The 25,548-nt window shown below is 40.4% G+C and overlaps 1 protein-coding gene across 7 annotated transcripts in view; it reads right to left on the bottom strand.

The window, feature by feature from the left end:
• C2CD3 (C2 domain containing 3 centriole elongation regulator) overlaps positions 1 to 25,548 on the bottom strand; it is a 123,365-nt gene that overhangs the window by 76,753 nt on the left and 21,064 nt on the right. For 4 of the 7 annotated variants that reach the window (XM_059708451.1, XM_059708452.1, XM_059708458.1 and 1 more), the window contains 10 exons: positions 24,504 to 24,727; positions 22,821 to 23,068; positions 17,641 to 17,773; positions 17,059 to 17,217; positions 11,407 to 11,554; positions 7,250 to 7,404; positions 6,448 to 6,654; positions 5,702 to 5,814; positions 5,394 to 5,509; positions 3,005 to 3,127 (listed from right to left, as the gene is read on the bottom strand). In XM_059708451.1, the coding sequence (XP_059564434.1) occupies positions 3,005 to 3,127; positions 5,394 to 5,509; positions 5,702 to 5,814; positions 6,448 to 6,654; positions 7,250 to 7,404; positions 11,407 to 11,554; positions 17,059 to 17,217; positions 17,641 to 17,773; positions 22,821 to 23,068; positions 24,504 to 24,727 (1,626 nt within the window). Of the gene's footprint in view, positions 1 to 3,004; positions 3,128 to 5,393; positions 5,510 to 5,701; positions 5,815 to 6,447; positions 6,655 to 7,249; positions 7,405 to 11,406; positions 11,555 to 17,058; positions 17,218 to 17,640; positions 17,774 to 22,820; positions 23,069 to 24,503; positions 24,728 to 25,461; positions 25,537 to 25,548 lie in introns of all 7 variants that reach the window. The other 3 variants (XM_059708453.1, XM_059708454.1, XM_059708456.1) reach the window with 2 other exon arrangements.

The following is a 25,548-nucleotide window of genomic DNA, read 5'->3' as shown; positions in this document are numbered from 1 at the left end:
TTTAAGCATCGAAATGAGTAATAGTAATGGATTACAACCAATTAAATAATGTAAAAACCCATGAGTCCATATAAATATAAATAAATATGGGAGAAAGGCAAACTCTTCCCTATAGTAGAATGCCAATTAGTAAATGTACAAGGTGCCCCAGTCAGTTTGGCTTAGTGGATAGAGCGTCGGCCTATGGACTGAAGGGTCCCAGGTTCAATTCTGGTCAAGGGCACGTATCTCAGTTGCTGGCTCTTCTCTGGCCCAGGCCCTGGTCAGGGCTCATGCAGGAGGCAACCAATCCATGTGGTTCTCTCACACCAATATTTCTCTCTGTTTTTTCCTCACTCTTTTATTCTCTAAAAATATACAGAAAAATATCCTCAAGTGAGAGTTAAAAAAAAAAAAGAGATTAAAAAAATAAATGTACAAGGAATGGTGGAGTTAAGGTGGAATTAGAAAATCATCTCTCAATCATTATAGTAATAAGTGATTCATGTAAATCCCAGTAGAGGACATTCTACAAAATAACTGGCCTTACTTTTCAAAAATATCTAAGTCCTAAAAGACAAAGCAGGGCTGCTGAAATGCAATGGATGATCATGGACTCGGAAAAAAACCAGCTACAACAGGAAGTGTTTGAATATGGACTATAGATAGAATACAGTATCAGATTTAAATTGATTTTTATAACTGTTCAGTGTTATGTATGATAATGTGTTTGTTCTCAGGAAATATACACCAGAATTTTAGGGGAAAAGAGACACTATGTCTGTAACAGAATCTCAAATAGTTTAGAAAAAAATTGTGCATGTGTATGTAGAGGGAAGGGAGACAAAAAGGAGAAAGTGAAAAAAAAGAAAGATACAGAAAGAAGAGGTAGACAGACATGATAAAGCAAATGTGACAAATATAAATAATTGCTGAGTCTAGGAAAAGGGTATGCAAGTTCTTTATACTATTTTTGCAATTTTCTCTTCAATTTTGAAAGTTTGAAGTTATTTTTAAAAAGTTAAAATCCTATATAATAAAAGCCTAATATGCAAATCAACTGAACAGTGGAATGACTGGTTGCTATGATGCGCACTGACCAACAGGGGGCAGGCACAATGCAGGAGCTGCCCCCAGCCCGCAGGCCTGAGGCCAGCCAAGGCAGGTGCTAGTGGGGGCCCCCCAATTGCCCTGCGTTGTCCCACAGAGGGAGTTGACTGGTGGCGGCAGCGGGGGGTGGAGCTGGCCAGTGGGCAGCGCCAGGCCATCCAAGGCAGGTGTTAGCAGGGGCCCCCACGATTGCCCCACCAGTCACCCCACAGATCGGCCCTGATCACTGGCCAGGCCTAGGGATCCTACCCATGCACGAATTTCATGCACCGGACCTCTAGTATGAAATAAAAGAGGATGTAGGAAAAATGATGAAAAGTGGTCACTATTATGAGACTGAATTACTAAAGAAAAAGGGAAATTGCTGTTTCTTTTATTTAAACTCCACAGCAAAGTTCTACTGAATCTAGACAGCAATCTATCTAGAACAGAACTTCTCTCAAGAGACAGAATAGAAACAATTTCTAGTCCCTCAATTCTATTTTTACCTTTCTAATTTTAAACCATGCAGGCCAGAATGAATTAGGCAAACAAAAAAAACTCTGATTGCAGAAAAGTAATGTGATGTTAATTTTTGCAATGATAATCACGTAAGTCTTTACAACTAAATGGCATTATTATTAACACCAGGAAAAGGGCTTCCAAGAAGAGGAAGCAGCATGAAAACCAAGAACAAAAGCACTGAGGCATAAACCAGCATGATACCTTAACAAGTCTTTACATAGCTTGACATAGCTATTGGTAGGACCACTGTAAGAGAGAAAGCTACAGTGGTAGGCTAGGGTCATTGGTGTGTCCTGTATTTTATCCTTTGGGTATATGAGGGGCCATGGAAATGTTTTAGGTATGGCTCTGATGACTTTAAAAGCTCACCAGGACAAGCCCTTCATTCAAATTCTACCACCTAAGAAATTCTGATGCTTCTGAATACAGGGAACGAACCCTTTCTCCAATGAATTACAGATCAGAATTCATCCACCGGCACAAACTCAGTCACTTCTCTCCTTGTCCATGGTCACTATTCTACTCCAACCCATGAACAATCTCTTTTATGAACTAATCCAACAAACTTCCCATTTTCCCTCTTGCACCCTACAGTCTATTTTCCACACAGTAATCTTCTAAAATGTAAATGAGATGTCATTCCCATACTTCAAAGTTCTTTCTTGCCTCTAGGATAAAAATTAAATCCTTTACTTTGACCTACAAAGCTCTGAATGTTATAGCTCCTGACTGCCCATCCAATTTTATTTTCTACCACTTGCCTTTTTGGCTCACTATTCTGTACCCACATTCTGTCCCTTGACAACACCAAGCCCATTCCCATTTTAGGGCATTTGGATGTGTTATTCCTTGTCCAAAATGATCTTTCCTGTGCTTTTTACTTTGTAGCCTCTTCCTCTCATTCATCAAATCTCACCTTAAATGTCACCTCCATAGAGGGACCTTCCCTGACCACCATCTCCTATTTCCTCCCAGCACTCATTATCACACCAAAACATTTATTTCCTTCAAGGCACTTCTGTTGCCTTATCTATATATATAAAAGCCTAATATGCTAAGTGTCCAACTGTTCATTCAACTGTTTGACCAGGTGCTATCATGCGTACTGATCACCAGAGGGCAGACTCTTCGACCGGTAGGTTAGCTTGCTGCTGGGGTCTGGCTGATCGGGACTGGGCAAGATGGGCCGGACACATCTTGGAGCCAACCTCCTGCGGTCCCTCCCCGGCCTCTAAAATATTTCTTCTAATTAATTTCCTTTCAATGGGCACAAATCCGTGCACTGGGCCTCTAGTTTAATATAAGCTGCAAGAGCAGGGACCCTGACTTTCTTCTTCACTGTTATATTCTCAGGGCCAGCCAGTAATATGTGCTTCATAAATACTGGACTGCCTGAATGATATCTATGTACCTTGAGGGGGCCAAGTGGAACTTGACCATTTTCTTGTTGTACTGGAAGCTGGTCACTGAAAGAAAGCAATTCAGACTGAATGACAGCTCTCAAAGGCAATGATGCAGATCCAATGACTTCTGGCTGAGAGAAGAAGGAAAGAAAAAGTTTAAGTTAAAGAGGAGCCACAGGAAACTTTAATTGAAATGACAACATATGATTATCTTATATAGGCACCCAAACTTTATGAAGTAAATAGCTTAATTATTTGACTGAGGCAACTCTAAGTAGAAATCCATATTCTGCCATATTTTGATCCCCCTTCTGTGCTTCACTACTTCTCCCTGGGAGATTACAGAGGGTTTCATGAGTCACAAAGAAGCCACAAGATTTTCTCTTTCTATATTTAAAAGTCAATTCTTTATGAAAATTGTCCAACTTCACTCTTAAATATATGAAATGAAAGAGGATATAACTTTTTGCCATTAAAGCTAAGAAAATAACAAAACCCTATGGCTGAGGCTATCAAGGTTATAGAGAAACAGAGGCTGTCATATGCCTGCAGTTGGGAATATAAACTGGCAACACACTTTTGGACAGCAAATTTGGCAATAAATATAAAAAGCTTTAAATATTCATATTCTTTGACCCAGTAATTTCACTGCTGGAAATTTATACTAAATAAATAATCCTATATATAATAAAAGGCTAATATGCAAATTGATCAAATGGCAGAACGACCAGTCACTATGATGCGCACTGACCACCAGGGGGCAGATGCTCAGTGTAGGAGCTGCCCCCTGGTGGTTGGCGGGGGAGTGCAACTCAGCAAGAAGCCCTGAGCCAGGCTCACGGCTGGCAAGCACAGTGGTGATGGCTGGTGCCTCTCCCACCTCCAAGGCAGCACTAGGGATGTCCAGGGGAGTGGGCCTACACCATCAGTTGGACATTCCCTGAGGGCTCCTGGACTGCGAGAGGGTGCAGGCCAGACTGAAGGTACCGCCCCCCACCCCCAATGCACGATTTTGTGCACTGGGCCTCTAGTAAATACATAAAAACCTTACATACAAATATGTATATTTAACAAAGAGAAATAACTAGATGTTCAATAATCAAATTATTATAATTAAGCTAATTACTGTACATTCCTACAATAAAATAACAGCCATTAAAATGATGTTTACTAAAAGTCTGAATATAAACAATATTTCTTATAATATTTGATAAAAATAGGGTATTGAAATATTTATAAAATTTTGCAGAAAAGATTAAACAGATATTTTTAGTAGTTTATTGATTTTAACTTAATTTTCCTTTTTTAATATATCATTTCACTATTTTATTTTATATTTTTAATCCTCACCCGAGGATATTTTCCCACTGATTTTTAGAGAGAGTGGAAGAGAGAGGGAAAGACAGAAATATCGATGTGAGAGAAACGCATTGATTGATTGCCTCCTGCTCACGGCCTGACCAGGGCCCAGGCCAGGAAGGAGCCTGCAATTGAGGTACGTGCCCTTGGCCGGAATTGAACCCAGGACCTCCTGGTCTGCAGTCTGACATTCTATCCATTGAGCCATACCAGCTAGGGCTAAACATATTTTTTGGGGAAAAAAAAAATAAATAAATAAAAACTCTGAAGACAATGTTACATTTAAAAAAAGGATAAAAACTGCATACAAAATTATCCTAATACTGACAAAGATTTACATATATAATATACTGCAGTCATTTGGAAAAGAGAAAAGAACACACATAAATAATAGTTATTTCTTGGTGACAGGATAACAGGTGATTTTTGCCATTTTTAAAAAAATTTTGTTTTATTGCTTAAAGTATTACAAAGAGTATTACATATGTCTTCTTCCCCCCCCACCCCCCCTTGACATTCGATTTTTGCTTTTTAAAAGTGTTTCTCACCCTAGCTGGTTTGGCTCAGTGGATAGAGTGCCGGCCTGTAATCATTAAATTTGACAGTATATTCATGTAGAGCAGTGGTTCTCAACCTTCTGGCCCTTTAAATACAGTTCCTCATGTTGTGACCCAACCATAAAATTATTTTCGTTGCTACTTTATAACTGTAATGTCGCTGTTATGAATTGTAATGTAAATATCTGATATGCAGGATGGTCTTAGGTGACCCCTGTGAAAGGGTCGTTCGAGCGCCAAAGGGGTCTCGACCCACAGGTTGAGAACCACTGATGTAGAGCTTTTAGCACATCCATTCTATAACAGCAGACAGACAATAATATCTGCTCTATAACAAACAGCAAACAGAAATTTAAAAATAATGACAATAATCAAAAGCATTAGTGTTGTTTGAGCCTACAGAAATTCCTATGTTATGGAGACATATAGTTTTAAGTATGTTTCAAATCCCTGGTGTAAATGTCAAAATCATGTGAAGTACCTTTTTCTGTATTTTCTTTGTGTAAATTTGGAAAATAAGATTGGAATTCCACCAATGTTCTATCATTGGACCACCAAACTGTACTGGAAACACAAATCTCTGCTGGAATTTTACCACTGCAAGGAAAATCAGACACATAAGTACCTGTCACCCAAATAGAGCCATCATCAATCCATGCTTTGACACCACCCACCTCCCTTTCAAATCTAAAATTCAATGATACTGTAAGAGTCAGATCAATAATTAGCGATTCAAAATTCTTCCAAAGCAAAAATGTTTAAGAAGCAGAAAACCAGTCTTTCTCTTACTTCCATCTTCAGTTTTGCTGGAGGCGAGTCGAACAACCTCAGTTATCAAAGTTGTCTTTCCCAATCCACTTTTGGAAAAGCCCACAGGAAAGTGATATTCCACAAAGAAGGTGCTAAAAAAAAAAGTGATTAAAACAAACCAAATAATAAACTTATTTTTTGTCTGATAAATTCTACATATCTTTCAGGGTTCTATTTTCAGGATCTCAGGTCCTCAGAGGAACTATTTCCTCTCTTCACAGCCTTCACCAATCCTGCCAGGCAAAACTAAAGGCTCCCTTCCTTCTGCTCCCACAGCACTTTTAATATAAAACTTAGCCCTATATTACAGATAGCCATTTAAAAATATCTCTCTCCTGCTGACTGTAAAGTATGTAAAAACAGAGTTTGAATCTTAACTTTCTTTATTCTTACACATACCTAGCATAGTGCTTGGGACTTAGTGGGGGAATTCAATACATTTTTGTTGCTTGAATGGTGCCTATGAAAGTATTTTACAAACCATAAAGTATTATACTGGTACAATTATTTATTTACTAGAGGCCCGATGCACAAAATTCGTGCAAGGGGCTTGGGTGCCCCCGCCCGCCACAGTGGCCACCTCGGCCCTTGTAGCCCCTGCTTTGTCCGGAAGGTCATCCGGAAGGGTGTCCAGTCTAATTAGCATACTACAGTTTTATTATTATAGATATTTTTATCGGACACTTCCCACTGTCAAATTTAGCTTTCCCATGTTAGAGAAATACCGTTTTTTTGTTGTCAGCTTAGGTGGTCTCCCAGGAAAGCTTTTTTTGCCAGGGGTCATCTGTGGACTATCTGGAGGAACTTCCATTGTCTCAATGATGATTCTGACTGAGTGTGTTCTACCCAGAAGGGCCAGCCTGTCTACACTTAGTGTCATCACTTGGGCATCTTCTGGAGTTACTGGTTTCATTTGTTGTTCAACCAAATTTCTGAAAGGAATTCATACAGACAGTGAGGCAGACAGTCAGAGGCCCGATATGAAATGATCTAGTTTTTACTGGCAAGAGGAGAAAGAAGAAGGGCAGCAAGCATCTTAACTCACAAGTTATCTAGTATTGGGAAATGGATTTTATCAAAATTCTGGTCCTAATTCACAGTGAAAGAAATCTCAAAAACTGTAAAAACATTTTTCTAATCTATAGGCTTATCTCCATACATGTATAGAAACTGATGTCAAAGAACTAGTTTTTCTACATGGGATACAAACTTCAGTTACCCACTACTTTAATATAACTACTATCATTACTTTTTTGTATTCCTTTTCATTTGCTTTCCTTACGTATATTTTTACACAAATATAATACAGCACATATACTACCTAGAATTCTTCTTTCTTCCTGAACCATTTCATCATATCCATCTTTTCATATTATATTTTTAAGGACTACAGTATTTAATGAGTTACAGTAACTAACTTAATCAGCCTGATACTGTTGGATAAGCACAGATCATTTCACTTTAGATCTTGTAAAAATAATCTTCCTTTGCTTTTGCCTCTAAACAAACATTCATAAAGATGCTTACCTATTTTTCTTGCCTGCTGCTCTCTTTTTCATCTTGTGATCATTTGACTCCAGAACCTTAGAAGGTCTGGCAAGAGCTTTCGATTGGCTCATTTTTTCAGAAGGGACAATATCATCATCTTCACTGAAGAAATCACTTATGCTGCTATCAGATTTCTATGGGTGAGGGGAAGAAATGAAAAGAGGCACTAAAAGATAAGTGCTTTGGGGGTAGTGGTAACAAAAACATTTCTCTACAAGTAATCAAGTTCTCTGTACATATGTCATTCTAAAAGCGATAACTAACACCCGGGTATCAGATAATCCCATGTTTCTCCTGGTTATACAAAAATACAGTTGACCCTTGAACATGTGGGAGTTAAGGGCACTGATCCCCCTGTGTAGTCGATAATCTGTCTATAACTTTTTGACTCCCCCAAACCCTAACTACAGTTGGCCCTTTGCATCACGAGTTCAACCAAATGTGAATCGAAAACAGTATTTTCATGAATCACAGTTGGGAAACCATGGTTGGGAATGCAAAAATACTGTTTTCAGTTCATGGTGGTTGATCCATGGATGCAAAATCTGCAGATACATAGGGCTGAATATTACTTGAAAAAAATCTGTGTACAAGTGACCCTGTGCAGTTCAAAACCATGTTGTTCAAGGTTTTGAACAATAATAACAAAAATAACCTACAAGGTCAGTTCAAACAAAATAGATTCTTCTTTCAAATTAACAATAATAATAACCACTATTTATTGACTGCCTGCTATGTATCTGGTACTATGTTGAATGCTTCATGTGTATTTCTAATACCACATTCCTATAAGATGACCTCACCTAAATTTTATAATTGAGAAAATGGAAGCTGAGAGAAGTTAGCTTGTTTATGATTCACAGCAGTAAGTAGTATAGGCAGGTTTGATCCCCGTGGGTTCCAAAGCCTGTATTTCTACCATAATATGAGGCAAAGTCACTGATAAATGCCATCTCACTATATGGAAGCACAGATTGCTTTTTTCACCTCTCCATGCTACTAATGACCCATTCTACTTTTAATTTTGCTAAGATGAACTGTTTATTATATGTCACAAATTTCCTTAATGGGGGAACCAGTGGCCAAGTCCCTAGTAATTAATTTTTGAGAAAAGGCAGCTACCACAATTGACTGATTAGCCCTTTCTACCACAAAATACAAAATAGAGAAGACAGTATTATAGTTATTGGAGTACAGTTATATAGTAAAACACACCCCCAAAGCTTGCAAATATAAATGCAGGAGGCCGATCCAAAGTTATCTTAAGTGTATCATCTCCAACTCCCTTTTTCAGGGTGTATAGTGTGTTGTTGACTGTGTAATAAGAGTAACAAGTTAACAGTTAACTAAGCTTGAGCAGAATATCCTTATAGGAAGCAATCCAACCTTTTAAGGTGTTATCACAAAGCTTTTTTTCTTTTTTTGGATTCAATAATTTCATGACTTCTTGTGAGACAGATCAGTCCAGCCAGATAGAGAGAAAAGCATCTTTGCATCCCCACAGGACAGTTGCTGGTGTCCATATTTATTTTTTAAGAATGTAGAAGCCTCAAGGGATATGGATGATAGTAAGAAAGGCTGCCTTTGCCCCAAAGGCATTAAAGGAGGACACATGTGGGCTCATCAGGGTCCTCTACATTCTCAAAATATCATGCACCTACTCAACTATCTTTGGGTGGGGTTGGATGATTGAGTTATGGCTGATTCCTCTCTGGGGTGAAGAGTGAAGATGACAAAGAAGGCCATCTGTCCCCTGGGTGACACAGTAGCAGCATAAAATTAGAAAGAAGAGAACAGAATAACAAACCTAACTGGAAAAAGGTCTGAAAAGGGCAGGGGAAGGAAGTATGGTAGGCACACACCTCCAGGGGGAGAGGAGGTGTCCATACTTGAGACCTCCATCTTTTTTAAATGACTGGGGTTGACCCAGGTAGAGTTAGTCCCTTTTACTAGGAATAAAACCTCAGAGATGGTTAGACATGAAGGAAAAAAATTTAACATGGGGAATAAACTTTATATCTTGGCCTATCATCCCAGCCTCCAGAACAGGCCACAACTCCACTGAAGGGTTCCAGCACCAGAGGGGTGTATGGTCCAGGGGAAGAGCAGCAATAGCCAAACACCTTCACCCAGGTTTGAACACTTTGGCCATCCATCTCTGAGTTACTGTGCCCAGAAGTTCAGAGGTAGGGGTGGAAATGGAGTGAGGGAAGAGGTTGGGGAGAGTAGCCAATCTTTGAGAGATTTTTTCTAGTCCCCAGCATAATCATGAGTCCTCTTAGTTCTCACCTCCGTGAAGTGCCTTCCTGCCGACCACTCTCCACCCCACCTCTATGTGTAAGATTGGCCTTATCCCATCCTGTGTGCATGCCTGTCCCAAATCTGTAGTATCATGAACGAATTCCATCCCTGGGCCTAGCCAGAAGGAAGCGTGCCACAATGAGTTCTATAAGGTTATCAGCAAAATTCAGTCACTCTTAGTTCATCCCACAGAGCAAAGTGCCTCCATAGTTGTTTGAGCCAGGTTCATCTACTAGTCAGGTCCCAAAGACAGCAAACAACCCGCTCCCCCAGCTCCTCCTGTTATAGAAACAACAGAACATTTTTACAAAAGCAAGGCACTTGGGAGAGAATGAACAGTAATATTCTAATGAAGCAAGCAGATTTGTTGGAGGGGAGGGAGAGAAGGAAGAAAACTGCACAAAGGGGAGAAAAGATGACGTATTTCTGAGGTTCATAGGTCAATGCTCAACCACTGAGCCATTCCAGCTGGGCAGTGATGATTTTGAAGGCAGGAAGTCATGAAATCCTAAGGATTCATAATGTTATTTATTAATATTTTTATTGAATTGAGAGAGGAAGGAAGAGGGAGAGAGAGATAGAGACATCAATGATGTTGAGAGAGAATCATTGATCAGCTGCCTCCTGCATGCCCCACACTAGGGATCGAGACCGCAACCAGGGCATTTGACGTGACCAGGAATTGAACTGTGACCTCCAGGTTCATATGTGGATACTTAACCATTCAGCTACGCTGGCCAGGCTCATAATGTCTTTTAAATCCATCTCCTCCTTTCCAAATGCTGCCACTGTTATTCAGGCTCCCCCTCTCTCTCACACCTCTAGGAGCCCAGTGGCTTCCTGTCTGCTTCTGGTCATTCTCCCTTACTGGCCCCCTACATCATTGCCAGATTAACATTCCTAAAACACTATCATGATCATGTCATTTCCGCATCATCTGACATTCACAGGCTTTCACAGACTGGTTGCAATGTGCTAGCCTGCCTTATGGACTACTTCTCTCCCATAGAAATTTTCATCTAGTCAATTTAGATACCTCGCAGTGCACAAACTGCTTCTCTAGATAGGTCATTCTTTCTATTCCCATTTCATATCTTTTTTCTCTCTAAATACCATCTTTCAAGTCTCAGTAAAAACCCCTAACTCCTCATAATGCTCTCTCGTGACAATCTCATGTAAAAGTTCTCCTCGTTTGCTCTGAACCCTGATAGCATTCATTGTCTTATCAGTGAGCTGGTATAAACTACCCTATATGTCAGTTATCTTTTCTGACCCGGAGAAAAGGAAAATCAGGAATTTGACAGCAATGTTCACAAATATAAATGATTACTTGTGGAACAGGGACTGAACTTAATATGTGTAGACCCTAGGAGATACTAAAAGCCAATGAACAGAACATATGGCTTGATATAAGAAAGAACTTTGAAAATGCTAGGACAGTAGAGGTATTTGTCACCAGTAAATAGAGGTGTGTCTGGAATATTTTGAAAAGATACCAGTCAAGGGTAGTTCTGAAGGTACACCTGCATTAGCTCTTCCTTAGAAGAGCTCTAAGGAAGCTATATAATGTAGCTTTGGACTCAGGTAAACTAGAATTTGAATCCTGGTTCTAACACTATGTGTACTTATCGACAATACACTTAATCTCATAGGCCTGTTTCTGCACCTGCAGAATGAGGACAATACTTTCCTTTTCAGGTTGTCATTACAATTAAATATGGTATATAAAATGGACAGCTTTCTATCTGGCAAGTAGCAAGATGCTGGCCCTTACTAATACTATTAATACTTTTAATTGTTATATAACTCCTAAAGCTTCAGATTCAATGACTTACAGGTACTGTGTAAAATAAGTTCTCCAGGAGACTCTGGTCATACTGAGGGTCATTCGGCTCACTGCTGCAATACACATCACTGCCAGGAGCTGGAGAATCTGGAGGAGAGCCTAGTCCGTCCCAGTACTGACCTTGGGAAAATTCAGCACTGCAGAGATTAAAAAAATAAAACAAGGCAGAACTTTAAAAGAAGTTTCAGCTGAGCTATTATTCTTTTTTGCAAAAATTTCTAAAGTTCTAAATATGAAGATATGTTAAACAGAAGACTCACATTAAACAGGAGACTATCTGATAAATATTTTCATATTATATTCCCCCTCCTCTGGGATGCCAACAGCTAGTATTCAAAAAATATACTACTGACACTGATTGTGATTTCATTCATTTATTTAACAAACACTTTACTGGGCACCTATTATGTGCCAGGCATGGTGTTAGATACTAAATGATACAGAGATGGCTAAGCTAACTTGCTCTACTCTTGTGTTGCTTATGGTCTAGCAGGGAGGGGGGAAAAAAGGGAAATAATTAACTATAATTTAATGAGTTAAATGTTTTATGTTGTTTTTGTGAAGAATGGCTAATTCATAAATATGCTTTCTTCACTAAGCAAAAATGTGTATTTAGGGTTAATTATGGCAAGATTAGTTTTTTGTAGAATATAGAAGTGAGTAAAATAGATACCCTACTTATAGAATTTGTAAACTAATAAGATAAGCATATAAGCATATGTATATTTCATGTTTGTTTCTCTTGTAGTAACTAATGAAAATCTGTTAACGAACCTACTGAATTCTTAATAAACATGTTCTTCATAATGAAAGCAGTATGTATTAAACACTTAATCTGTGCCGGACACTATGCTAAGCATTTCAATTATTCTTTCAACTCCGCTTCCCTCTCAAACTAGCTGCTATACTTTATCCCCTTCTTTGATTTCTCAGGAATATAGGACACAATAAATACCTTCAAATTAGATCATGCTCCTATATTTCTTGCAACTAACAGGTTCTTTTCTTCACCGTTCCTTAATCTAGAGCAGAATTTCTCAATCTTAGCACTACTGACATGTTGGTTAAGATAATTCTTTTGTCACTGGGAGCTATCTGTGCATTTTGGATCCCTGGACTCTACTTACCAGATGCCAGTAGCACTACCCCAGTTTTGACAACCCCAAATGTCTCCAGATAATTACCAAATGTCCCATGGGGACCAGGGGAGAACTGTCCCCAGTTGGGAACCACTGCTCTACAGTAATCTCTCCCTCAAAGGTCAGAACAACTTCCTAACTACCAAAAACCCAACTAGCAACTTCCCAATTGACATGGCTTCTCTGCAGCTTCTGTGCACTGCTCCTTTGTGAAGCTCTACTTCTTGGTATTCTATACAACTCTCGCTTGCCAATTATGATCCCCCCTTCATTCCCACATACTCATTTGCTTGCTGTTCTCCCCGCCCCCTTGCATTCCCTTAAAGTAGCAAGATCTCTGCTGTTCAGTATATAGTCCTCCACCTTTTACTTTTTTCAAATTAACATTTCTTTGAATTTATTCTACTGTCTATGACACACTGAAAGGGCATGCCATTTCCCTCCATGCAATATTTTGGACGTACTTATACCAGAAACTGGGAGAGGTCAGAGCTATTTTGCACAGGACAGACGCCTGGGATTCCTGTGCAGCTGGGAGGGCAGGAGAAAGGAGAATGGAAAAAAAAGAGGGATGCGCCCTGGCCAGTTTGCTCCAGTGGATAGAGCTTTGGCCCACTGACTTGTAGGATTGCAGGACATAATAAAAAATAGTAGCGGCCTTCTTCCTTACTTTCAACTCACTAAGATATTTCTTCTAGTATTTATTTTCACATTGCTAAATAACACGTGTACTGCCATTTTCTGATTTTTTTCCTTTTCTAAGTGATTTATGGACTTCCTATTATGAAAAATGAAGAATCCACTCTTTTATACCACTACTCTTGGACACAGATGTCCCTTCCACCCATCTTCTTAATTTAGTTATATTACTTTTTCTTGCAGTTATTTTTCAGGGTTTACATAATATCAGAGCCAAGTATAATTTTTTACACTTTCATAAACAACTTTTAGTTTTCCTTCTTTTAATAACTGCCTTAATTTTCATCTAGTTTTCTATGTGCCTATTACTATTTCATTATTGAATTCTCCAAGAGAACTGAAAATTTCCTCTCAATTTGGTCAAACACAGGAGAAATGTGTCTCTACCTGCCCCCTTCCCTAGTGAAATATTCCTAGTGAAGCCCTGTCTAGCTCCCCAAAGGAGTGTGCATTCTCTAAATATGACACAGAACTTAAATCTGCTCAAGAGAGGTAAACTTGAGACCCTGGATACATGAAAACATTTTTACTTTACCCTTACACTTGATTAATAGTGACTGAGAATGGAATTTGAGGTTGAAAATTCAGAATTCTGAAAGCATTTCTCCATTGTCTTCCATGGAGCTGGTGGAAAAGCCTTTTATTTTGTTTGTTTCCAGCTTAACTGAGATATAATTGACAAATAAAATGATAAAATATTAAAAGTGTATAATGTGATAATTTAATATACGTATACACTGTGAAGGATTCTCCCCATTGAATTAATTACTAGTAAAATATCCTTCACCTCACATATTTACTTTTTTGGGGGAGGGGTGAAAACATTTAAGTTCTACTCTCTTAGCAAGTCTCAATTTTACAATACAGTGTTATCAACTAGTCACCTCAGACCTTATTCAACTTTTAACTGAAAGTTTGTACCCTTTCATCAATCACTCCCTATTTCTCCTGGCCCCCCTAGAAACCATTTTTCTAATCTTTGTTTGTTATAGTCTTGTGTACATAAGCCCTGTTCGTTTTCAGAGCTAGACATTTTGGGAGCCCCGTCTCTTTGTGGTGGGAATTCTAAAAGTTGGGGCACTAGATGTGTGGTCCAAATTGTATTCAAGGAGAAGCTAGGAGTTAGGGCTTCTCTCCCGACTGTGTGGTGCAGTTGCAGGGTTATTTTCTCATTTGTCTGATGTGTAGAAGTTGCTCATTTACTTTCTGAATCTCTTTCAGAGGAACTGCTTTGGTTATTCTCTTTCATCATTGGTGTTTCTATCTCTCTCTCCCTTTCCCTTCCTCTCTGAAATCAATAAAAATATGTTTTAAAAAAAGAGAAACATGCCTCCTACATGCATCCCAACTGGGAATTGAACCTTTAATCTGGGTATGTGCCCTGACCAGGAATCAAACCCAAGATCCTTTGAAGCATGGGACGACACTCCAACTGAGCCATACTGACCAGGGCAAATATTTTAAAGTTTTACTATTTCTAATTTATCTATTTGTTGTTGTTTGTGCTTTGGTATCATATCTAAGAATCCTTTCCCAAATGAAGGTCATAAAAATTTACCTCTATGTTTTCTTCCAAGAGTTTTATAGTTTTAGCTCTTCTGTTTAGCTATTTGATCCATTTTGAGTTAATTTTTGTACACAATTTGAGGTAAGGTTCCAACTTCATTTTTAAAAAATGTGTGGCTAGCCAGCTATCCCAGCATGAGTTGTTAAAAAAACTATTTGAATGTTGTTGTTCTTGTAGAATATCAGTTGAATATAGACACATAGGTTTATTTTTTAGACTAGTCTATTGATTTATATGTTTGTTCTTACGCCAGTACCAAACTGACTTGATTACTGTTGCTTTGAAGGAAGTTTAAAAATAGGGAGGTGTGAATCCTCTTCCTAAATTCTTTTTCAAGATTGCTTTGGCTATTCTGAATCACTCGCAATTTCATAGGAATTTTATAAATCAGCTTGTCAATTTCCACAAAGAAGTCAGCTGTGATTTCAACAGGGATTGCATTGAATAATAAACATGGGGTCCCCCCCTCCAGGTTTCAGATCTTTAAAATTTTTTTCAACAGTGTGTTGCAGTTTTCAGAGTTCATATTTGTACTTTTGTTAAATTTATCCCTAAGTACTTTATTCTTATCAATGTTACTGTAAATGAATTATTTATTAGTTTCATTTTCCACTGGCAGGCCCTGCACCCCTCTCGCTGCTGCCAGTCACCTCCCTCTCGGGGGGCAGACGTTGAGTGTCTGCCCCTTGGTGGTTAGTGCGCATAATAGCGGCTGGTCATTCAACCATTTGGTTGATTTGCATATTTGGGTTTTATTATATAGGATACAAGTTATTTTTTTATATTAATCTTTTATCCTGCAATCTTCTTGAATTTATTAGTTCTAATTATTTTTTAGTGCATTCCTTAGGATTTTCCATATACCAGATCCTGTCACCTGTGACTAGAGATAATTTTACTTGCTCCTTTACAATTAGAACCCTGCTTATTTTTTCCTGCCTAATTGTGCAAGTCACATCCTCTATAATAAAAGCCTAATATGCAAACTGACTGAATGGCAGAACAACTGGTTGCTATGATGCGCACTGACCACCTGGGGTCAGATGCTCAATGCAGGAGCTGCCCTCAGCCCGCAGGCCAGCCAACGCAGGTGCCAGTGGGGCCATTCCCCCTCCCCCACATCACTTTGCCGGTCGCCCTGCAATTCGGCCCTGTTCGCCGGCCAGGCCTAGGGACTCTACCCATGACGGAATTTTGTGCACCGGGCCCCTAATAGGTAATAAGAGACAGACTCCAAATTTCAACTTGTGTCTATGTAAAATCCATTCTCTTTTCATTATACTTTAACACTGGTGTTGGGGATAAAGTTGGGAGATAAGAATGAAAAGGTGGCCCTGGCTGGCTTGGCTCAGTGGATAGAGTGTCAGCCTGTGGACTGAAGGGTCCTGGGTTTGATTCTGGCCAAGGGCACATGCCTGGGTTGCGGGCTTGATCCCCAGTGGGGGGTGTGCAGGAGGCAGCCAGTCAGTGATTCTCTCTCATCATTGATGTTTCTACCTCTTTCTCTCCTTCTCCCTTCTTCTCTGAAATCAATAAAGAAATATATTTGAAAAAAAAAAAATGAAAAGGTGGCCCTGGCTGGTTTGGCTCAGCGGACAGAGTGTCGGCCTGCTGGGTCCTGGGTTTGATTCCGGTCAAGGGCACATGCCTGGGTTGTGGGCTCGATCCCCAGTGTGGGGCATGCAGGAGGCAGCTGATCAATGGCTCTCTATTATCACTGATGTTTCTATCTTTCTCTACCTCTCCCTTCTTCTCTGAAATAAATAAAAACTGTTTTTTAAAAAAAGGCCCTAGCTGGTTTGGTTCAGTGGATACACAGCATCAGCCTGTGGACTGAAGGGTCCTGGGTTTGATTCTGGTCAAGGGCATGTACCTCGATTGCCCCTCCTCTGCTTGAGGCACATGTGGGAGGCAACCAATCGATGTTTCTCACATTGATGTTTCTGTCTCTCCTTCTCCCTTCCACTCTTCCTAAAAATCAATGGAAAAATATCTCAGGTGAGGATTAAAAAATAAAAAGAATTTCTAAAAATAAAAAAAGAATAAAAAGCTAAAGATTAAATTTTTACTTATTGAGTAATGAAAATGGGTTTTTATTTAGTGTGCAACAAGTAAGCAAGAGAATGTCTTGGTTTTTCTAAGGAAGTGTTACTTTATGAAGATAAATCTGTGAACAATGTACACAATGATATAGCCAAAAAATTTAAAGCAAAGAAAGCTAGTTAAGAGCTCTTACCTGCCTAATAGCAGCTGTATGGCTCTGGTATCAGCTTTTGTGTCATGTTTCCAAAATTTGTTCTCAGTTAGAGGGAGGAGGTGATCTTCACTGTGGTCTTTAAATTGATTCTTAGATAAGGCTTTGATTCTAAGGTGTGGGAAAATACTTTCTGAGAGGCTGACACATGGAAAATAATGTAAATTAGATTAATTGAGCTAAAAGATGGTTCAGCAGGGAAAATTTAACACACTTTAGATTTAACTATCTTAAATATACATAAAATTTCGTAATTTACAAAGCCTTTTCCTACATTAGAATCTCATGTCATTTCTGTAAGAGAGGGAGGAGAGAATATCCTGATTCCAAATACAGGCATACTGGTCAGAGGGAGCAAAGAATTTAGTCATTCACATATTTAGTAAGTGCCAGTGCTAGGTCTAGATTTCGATTATCTTAACTTTAGTTTAGGCTTCTTTTCCACCACTTTAAGAATTGTTTGCTGAATACTTCCAAAATTATTTCGTCCATAATTTGACAAAACACATGTTAACAACTATCAAAAAATAAACTGTTGGGGTTCATGTTTATTTTATAGCTTACTGTGTTGATGCTTTAAGAAAATCTTCCTTCACAGGAGGATGAACTTCGTCCAACAACATGCTGGTATCTGGGCTTGATTTCATTGCAGAAACCACCATGGCATTACGTAGTTTATTTCCTTGTTCCAACAGAGCTGAGGAGGGCAAAATTAGAACACAAAAAAATCTAAAATCCAGCAGAAATACTTGTAATCTTTAGCATCTTTGCTTCTATCACAATTATCACAGTGCACTGTAATGGCTTACTTGTCTGCCTTTCCCACTAGCTTGGGAATTCCTTAAGAACATTCATTTCACAACAAATATGTGAACTGCTTTAGATGCTGGTATTATAGCAGTGAATGAAGTCTCTCTTCTGAAGAGACCTGACTTCTTTATAGAAGTCATTATTGACTAGTTCAACTGGTGTTTGTACATAGTAAGGTTAGTAATGTGTATATATTATTTTTGTATCAGATACCTTATTGAATTCTATTATCCTCAATAGTTTTAATGTCATTCTTATCCAAAAAAACACAACTATACCATCTAAATTTTAGGAACCATAGTGACAACCTATTCCACATTTATATTTTTATGGACAAAGAATGCCAATAAATGTCCATAACTTTTCTAAGATCACACAGCAGGTTAACAGAAAAGTCAGGATAAGCCTTCAGACTTTCAGATAGGTAAAATTTACCCCATCCCTATAACAATAACAACAAGGATAGCAGATAACATTTACTGAGCCCTTACCCTGTGCTAACTCACTCAATCCTCCCAACAATCCTCTAAGATAGATACTATTTCCTTCATTTTCCAGATGGAAAAAAATGAGGTGCAGAGGATAAGTAATTTGCCTGTTATGCATGCAGTAGATGTATACAGAACCAGGATGACTCCCTACCCTCTGATTTTAACCACTATACCAGAGGTCCTCAAACATTTTAAACAGGGGGCCAGTTCACTGTCCCTCAGACTGTTGGCGGGCCGGACTATAGTTTTAAAAAAAACTATGAACAAATTCCTATGCACACTGTGGCAGCAAAAACACCCGGCGGGCCGGATAAATGTTTTCGGTGGGCCGCATGTGGCCCGCGGGCCGTAGTTTGAGGACGCCTGCACTATACTATATGTGACCCCACTTTAGCTCTTAGACTTCTTTTTAAAAAGTTTAGGACCAGTGGCATTATTCTAAGGAATACTGGGAAGTATTCTTTTCTTGAGTTTCCACAATTATTTAGAGGGAATGAGGCTAGACACCATCATATTAGTCTAGAGTTTTATAGCTTCTATAATAAAGAAGATATGATAGACAGGCTATGAGGAAAAAAACAAGCTAAACAGATTTATAAACATCTAATATTTGTTAGTAAAAAGAATTCAAAATATAGCTTAGAAACTAAAAAAACACAAAAATGCAAACACAAACCCCAAAATATCATGTTCAATGTATCATTTAGTGAAAATACAACTAAGCTTAAAAAAAATAAAGATCACTCGTCAAGGTAGGCAGAATCCTAAGATGCCCTCTACCCGCAACCCCATCAAGATTCCCCAGCTCCTGTGTACACATACTTTCTCCCAGCGATTCACACGCTCATTGCGGTATTGCTCTGATGGGATTTTGGAGGTCATTATGGTTCCAAGTCAGTCAACCTTAAGATAGGAAGGTGGGCCCAAACCTTTTAAAAAGTTTTCTCTAGCTATTTGCAAGATATGAAAGTCAGAGAGTTGAAGCTATGAAGGACTTAGTATCACTGCTGTCTTAAAGACAGAAGGGACCATGTGGCAAAAAATGCAGGCAGTCTCTAGGACAGTGGTTCTCAACCTTCTGGCCCTTTAAATACAGTTCCTCATGTTGTGACCCAACCATAAAATTATTTTCATTGCTACTTCATAACTGTAATGTTGCTACTCTTATGAATCGTAATGTAAATATCTGATATGCAGGATGGTCTTAGGCAACCCCTGTGAAAGGGTCATTCCACCGCCAAAGGGGTCGCGACCCACAAGTTGAGAACCGCTGCTCTAGGAGCCAAGTGGCCCCTGACTACAGCCAGCAAGGAAATGGGACCTCAGTTGTACAACTGAAAGGAACAGGATTATGCCAACAAGAATGACCTTGGAACAGAGCTTCCTGATGATAACTTGGCTTGGCTGACCCCTTGATTTTAGCCTCTGATACCCTATGCAGAAAACCTAGCCATACCTTGCTGGATTTCTGATCCACAGAACTGTTAGCTAATAAATATGGGTGCTGTTTTAAGCCACTAAGTTTGTGGTAATTTGTTATGCAGCAGCAGGAAACTGCTACACCCAACAATGCCATACCCAAGAATACTAATTGTTAACATTTCAATATATTCCTTATATAGGCATACCTCATTTTATTGCACTTCACTTTATTGTATTTCACAGATAATGTGTTTTATAATTGAAGGTCTGTGGGAATCCTGTGCTGAGCAAGTCTATCAGTGGCATTTTTCCAACCGCATTTGCTCACTTTGTGTCTTTGTCAGTATTTCAACTTTTTCATTACTATTACATTTCTTATGGTGATTTGTGACCAGCGAATTTTGATATTACTATTATAATTATTTTAGGGTAGCATAAACCACACCCATAAAAGATGGTAAACTTAACCAGATGGTTAATTTGCATCCGTAGGCTCCAAGCGATGGAGCGAAGCCTGACATTTCCGGGGCCAGCGGAGCAGCGAGGCCTGACGTTTCCAGGGCCAGCTCCGGCCAGAACTCGGCCAGAGTGAAGGCCTGGGCCCTGGGTGCCGGAGGCAAACTGGTGCCAGCAGCCAAGGGAAAGGAAGGCCTATTGCACGAATCTCTTTGTGCAACAGGCCTCTAGTTAATCTATAAAGCAGTAATATGCAAATGAGGTCGAGACTCCATAAAGGTCACGACCAGCTCAGGAGGAGGGGCCAGGCTTGGCCCCTAGCCTGAGAGAACAACACGCAGGCACAGCCCAGAGCCTGAGAGATCAACAGAGGGGTGCCTGCTCCGAGCCTCTGATGTGGCTGGGGGCAACCCCCAGCAGACCAACAGACACACACACACACACACACACACACACACACACAGGGCGCCTGCTCCGAGACTATGCAGCTAAGGTCACCTGTCAGGGCTGCAAAGGGAGAGGAAAGCCTAGCCTGCCATGAGTACCAGTGCCCAGGAGGTGCTTGGGCCCCTTGGTCTGAAGGGGTGGGGGGAAACGAGGCCAGGCCAATCGGGATTTTCCAATTGTTCCTGGTGTGTGCTTGCTTCAGGAGCTGGCAGGAGGAAGTTCTCCGCACAAAGGCAGGAAGGCAGAGGTGCTCTGTGGCAAAGGCGAAGGCACAGCGGCCCTGGGACAGCCTGAGGGTCTGCAGCACAGAGAGCCAGGCAGGGCAGCCACCGCAGGGGCCGTCCCTGGCACCTCTCACCCCTCCAAGGGCATCAACTCAGGATGTCACAGATGGGGAAACAGACCCAGAGTTTAGACCTGCCCAGGTCACATAAAGGTTTCCAATTCAGCACCCTCTCCACTCTTCTTCACGTTCACTACCATTGACTGAACACGTTTTATCAAGTTCCTAGAAGGTGGTAATCCCTCACCAACTGTGGTTTTAAGAGGGTTCCCTTTAAAATGTACGCCTTTACAGAGCTTTTTTTGAAGAGGCACTTAGATGACATACAACTCACCCACAGCAGGCATACTGTTTGATGCGTGAATTTCCACAGCAGCTCAACCACCAACACAAACTGTTTTCAAGCTTCCATCAGGCTGTTTGCCCATCTGCAGTCAACCCCACCCCAACCCCAGGCAACCACAGGTCTGCTTTCTGTCTCTGTAATTTTGTCTTTTTTAGAAATCTCCACCTTCTTTAAAAAAAAAAAAGGTAAGAAGAACACTGCTGTCCTCAGGCCTGGAAAGGAGAAGACAACCGAGGGCAAAAAAGATGTCTTCGTGAAGAGCCTAGAATGCGGGGCCCAGCCCCTCCTGCTTCAACTCCCAGATGAACAAACTCAGGGTTAGAGAGGCCTGGGGTATGGTTCAGTCTTTTTAACCCATGCCTGCATCCCAGACGCTAATGACAGTGGTAGCAGCGGTGGTGCTACTCAGGGCCGGGCCTGGCCACGCCGCACTACCCCCCTTCCCCCATAGCGGGGACACACACACACACACACACACACACACACACACACACGGCTCCTGCACACACACACACACACACACACACACACACACACAAACGGCTCCTGCTCTGAGCCTCCACAGCCAGACTGCGGCTTAGGACATCCCCTGAGGGCTCCTGGACTGTGAGAGGGGGCAAGCTGGGCTGAGGGACCCCCACCCCCCAGTGCATGAATTTCGTGCCCTGGGCCTCTAGTAGATTATAATCAGAGTATATTTTTAAAAATAGGGGAGCAAAGACATTTCAATTTTACAAATATAAACAAATTTTTTTCATGAAAAAAGTACCCTTACTAATGTAAATTATGTACCCAGTTATTTCAAAGATTTTTCTGCTAATGCTGCAGACTTTGTACTTTGGAAATTTTACTTGTGAGGATGGAAACAAATTCTTGTCATGCTCTCAATGTCACAGAGATATATAATTGACCATAACAGTGTAATGTAAGTTACCTCATTTCCTTTAAAATACCAATCCCTAACTTGAGATAACCTGATCCAGTTCCTATTTGCTTTTTTATTTCAGTCTAAGCCCTTACACAGGTAAAGTGACTCCTTTCTACTTCTGTTTGCCTGCAAGTCATAGTTAATTCCCAGGCTTACGATCAGCAGTTGCTGTGCACTGAATGTTTCCCTCTGCGACCAGTTTTCAGAATGTGAAACAGATTTAGTACCAGCCTCTGCACAGTCATACAAGTAAATGCTGGTATTGAGGCAAAACCTTATTTGCCTTGAATTACTTCAGTACAAATAAGAACTAATATTTTTTCTATGATAAAGGATTTCCCCCATCACCAGGTTTCTTTCCTAAACCTACAATTATAAGCACCTCGTATTTAGAAGTAACTTAATGGTTTAATAGAGCTGCCTTTAAGTGGTGAGAAATTCTGGGTTCTTTTATTTGGCTATTTAGTTCAAACAGAAGTTTTGGTTCTCTTTGTAGGCTGGCTAAAAAGCAGCGTAATCCCAATAAATATAGTTTAGTCTCAGTTCACAACATATACATACCCGAAAGAAGGTCTTTGGTAGGGGGATTGTTTGAAGAAAGAATGCAAGAGTCACTGTGACTCTTGGCAACTGTCCTAATTTGAGGCTGCGATTCAGAACTGTTGAGAAGAGACATCTGTTTCTGTGGGGCTTTGCCTTTCAGAGCCATAGACTCTAAGCTCTGCCCTGAATTAAGATGGTGCTGTAGTCCAAAAAAAGAGTCCTTTATTCTATCAGAGTTCTCTGCAAAGTACAAGTGGTCCTTTCCCCTGTTTTAAAATAAAAAACATCAGCAGTTTATTTTCCATATGGTAACATTCCACTTTGTCAGAGACAGAAAGTGGATCAGTGGTTTATAGCAGTAGCAGTGTAGCTTTGATTTTGTAATCTGTTTTTCATGTCCCAAATGAAGTAATAGATGCTTTGCCTACTTCTGTGTGGTTGTGGATAAAGTGGTGGGCCTGGCACAAAGCAAATGCTTCAATATTATTTAAAATCAAAAGCTATTCCTCTTACTCTATTCTGTTTCACAAAATACTGCCTTTCCCTCTTTCCTCATGGACATCTCATGTCATCTGCACATGACTTAGTCATACTTATTTACCTGAATGTTGGCCTCCCCACTAGACTGTAAGCAGACCTCAAAAACAGGAATTATGTCTTATTATTTTACTAGGGGCCCGGTGCACGAAATTCGTGCACTGGGTGTGTGTGTGTGTGTGTGTGGGGGGGGGGAGTGTCCCTCAGCCCAGCCTGCCCCCTCTCACATACTGGGAGCCCTCAGGCGTTGACCCCCATCACCCTCCAATCGCAGGATCGGCCCCTTGCCCAGGGCTGACACCTCTGGCTGAGGCGTCCGGCCCGGGCAGCGGGGACCCGCAGCTGCAGCGGCCCCACGATCATGGGCTCCACTTTAGGCCCAGGCAAGGGACCCCTAGCTCCTGGGACTGCCAGCTTCGACCGTGCCCAGCTCCCATCGCTGGCTCCACCCCTACTTCCTGCTCTCACTGGCCAGGGTGGAAAAGGCGCCTGATTCTCTGGTCATGGCTGGGGGGCAGGGCAAAGGCGGCCCCAGGGCCGCCTTTGCCCTGCCCCCCAGCTCTTAGCTCCCCCCTGGGTTTCCAATCACTGTCAGTGGCAGGGGGCTTCTTCCTGCTTTCCCTTTCGCCTCCCTGCATTGTGCCTACATATGCAAATTAACCGCCATCTTGTTGGCAGTTAACTGCCAATCTTAGTTGTCAGTTAACTGCCAATCTTAGTTGGCAGTTAATTTGCATATAGCCCTGATTAGCCAATGAAAAGGGTAGCTCGTACGCCAATTACCATTTTTCTCTTTTATTAGTGTTGATTTTTCAATGTCAGTTGTCTTTCAATATTTTATATTAGTTTCAGATGTATAGTACAGCGATTAAACATTATATAACTTACAAAGTGATCCCCCCAATAATTCTAGTACCTACTTGGCATCATGTTATTGTTATTATAATATTATTGATTATACTTCCTACACTGTATTTTCCAACCCCATGACTGTTCTGTATGTCTTATTAATTCCTATGCCCAGTAGTTGGTACTGGACAAGTCACTATTTGCTAAATAAGTGCCTACCTTTAGTCTTTTACCCAATCACAAAATGAAAGTCAGAAATTATGAGTGTAGTGGGAATTAGCTGACAGACTGACTGGTATTAGGTGTGGTAATTACCTTGGAGTGGTTGATCTACTACTATTGGCTGTTAATTCTTTTCCATTAATTTTGGTGGTAGATATCCTGCGAGGTCTTGATGGAACCAGAAACTGGGTATTGCTGGGTTCAGTAAATTCCCTGAATCCCTCCTCAGATAAAAGTGCACTTTCTGTCATGTCAGTAGTAAGAAGAGGGTTGTAGCTGTCATAAGTTTCTGACAGAGGCTCCAGGGCAAGTGAGACCTGAAAGAGACATGCAATATACGAGAACTTGTCTTTAGTATTGACTAATTTTGAGACTCCTTGCTATAAATTAACGTCCCCCATTCCTTATAGGACCAAGTTAAAATTCCTGCCTACCTCAGAAGCCTCACCTCTCACTGTTCTTCCCTCCTCCAACCCTCTCTTGTAGGTAAACCAATTACTTAGGGTTCTCTAAATGCACCTTATATTCATTCCCTTATGCCTTTGTATGTGCAATTTTCAGTATTACTTTTTCTGTGTAAACTTCTTTGTGTCCAGGAAGAGATGTCATAGCCACTCCCTTCCTTCACGTTTCTGCTTACTCAATATAACCATCTCTTATTGAACACTTTACTATAGAACAGAAGCTGTGCTAAGTTCCTCACACAGAAAAGCTCATATAACACTGTCAGAAAAGTATATTACCCTAATTTGAAGATTACAAAGAACCAAGAGAGGCTTAGAGGAGGTATTTGTAACTTGCAGCTTATTTTTCATCCTGATTATGAAATCCTTGAAGGCATGGACTGTCATATTCTTTTTCTGTGGACTAATTAGCATAGTACACGGTGTACAAGTCTAGTATGCCTAATGACTAATAAACTGAACAATAGGAGAGTGACATTATCTCCCATGTCGTCATTGTTAGTTATTCGAGAAAAATAAGGTCCTCGTTCTAAGCTGGGAATAAGGCAGGGTGAGAAGGGAGAAACACTTAGACAAAAAGTAATCACTTGAAATTTCCTTTATCATCTCATTCCTGTGAGTTCAGGTTCCCCATTAAAAGGTTCTCCAGTCATCTGAAAAGCCTAATGAGGAAT

Source organism: Myotis daubentonii, chromosome 9 (assembly GCF_963259705.1).
Source record: "Myotis daubentonii chromosome 9, mMyoDau2.1, whole genome shotgun sequence".
Taxonomy (NCBI): Eukaryota; Metazoa; Chordata; class Mammalia; order Chiroptera; family Vespertilionidae; genus Myotis; species Myotis daubentonii.
The sequence above is the reverse complement of the archived record's forward strand: the minus strand, read 5'-3'. Positions and strand labels throughout refer to the sequence as shown.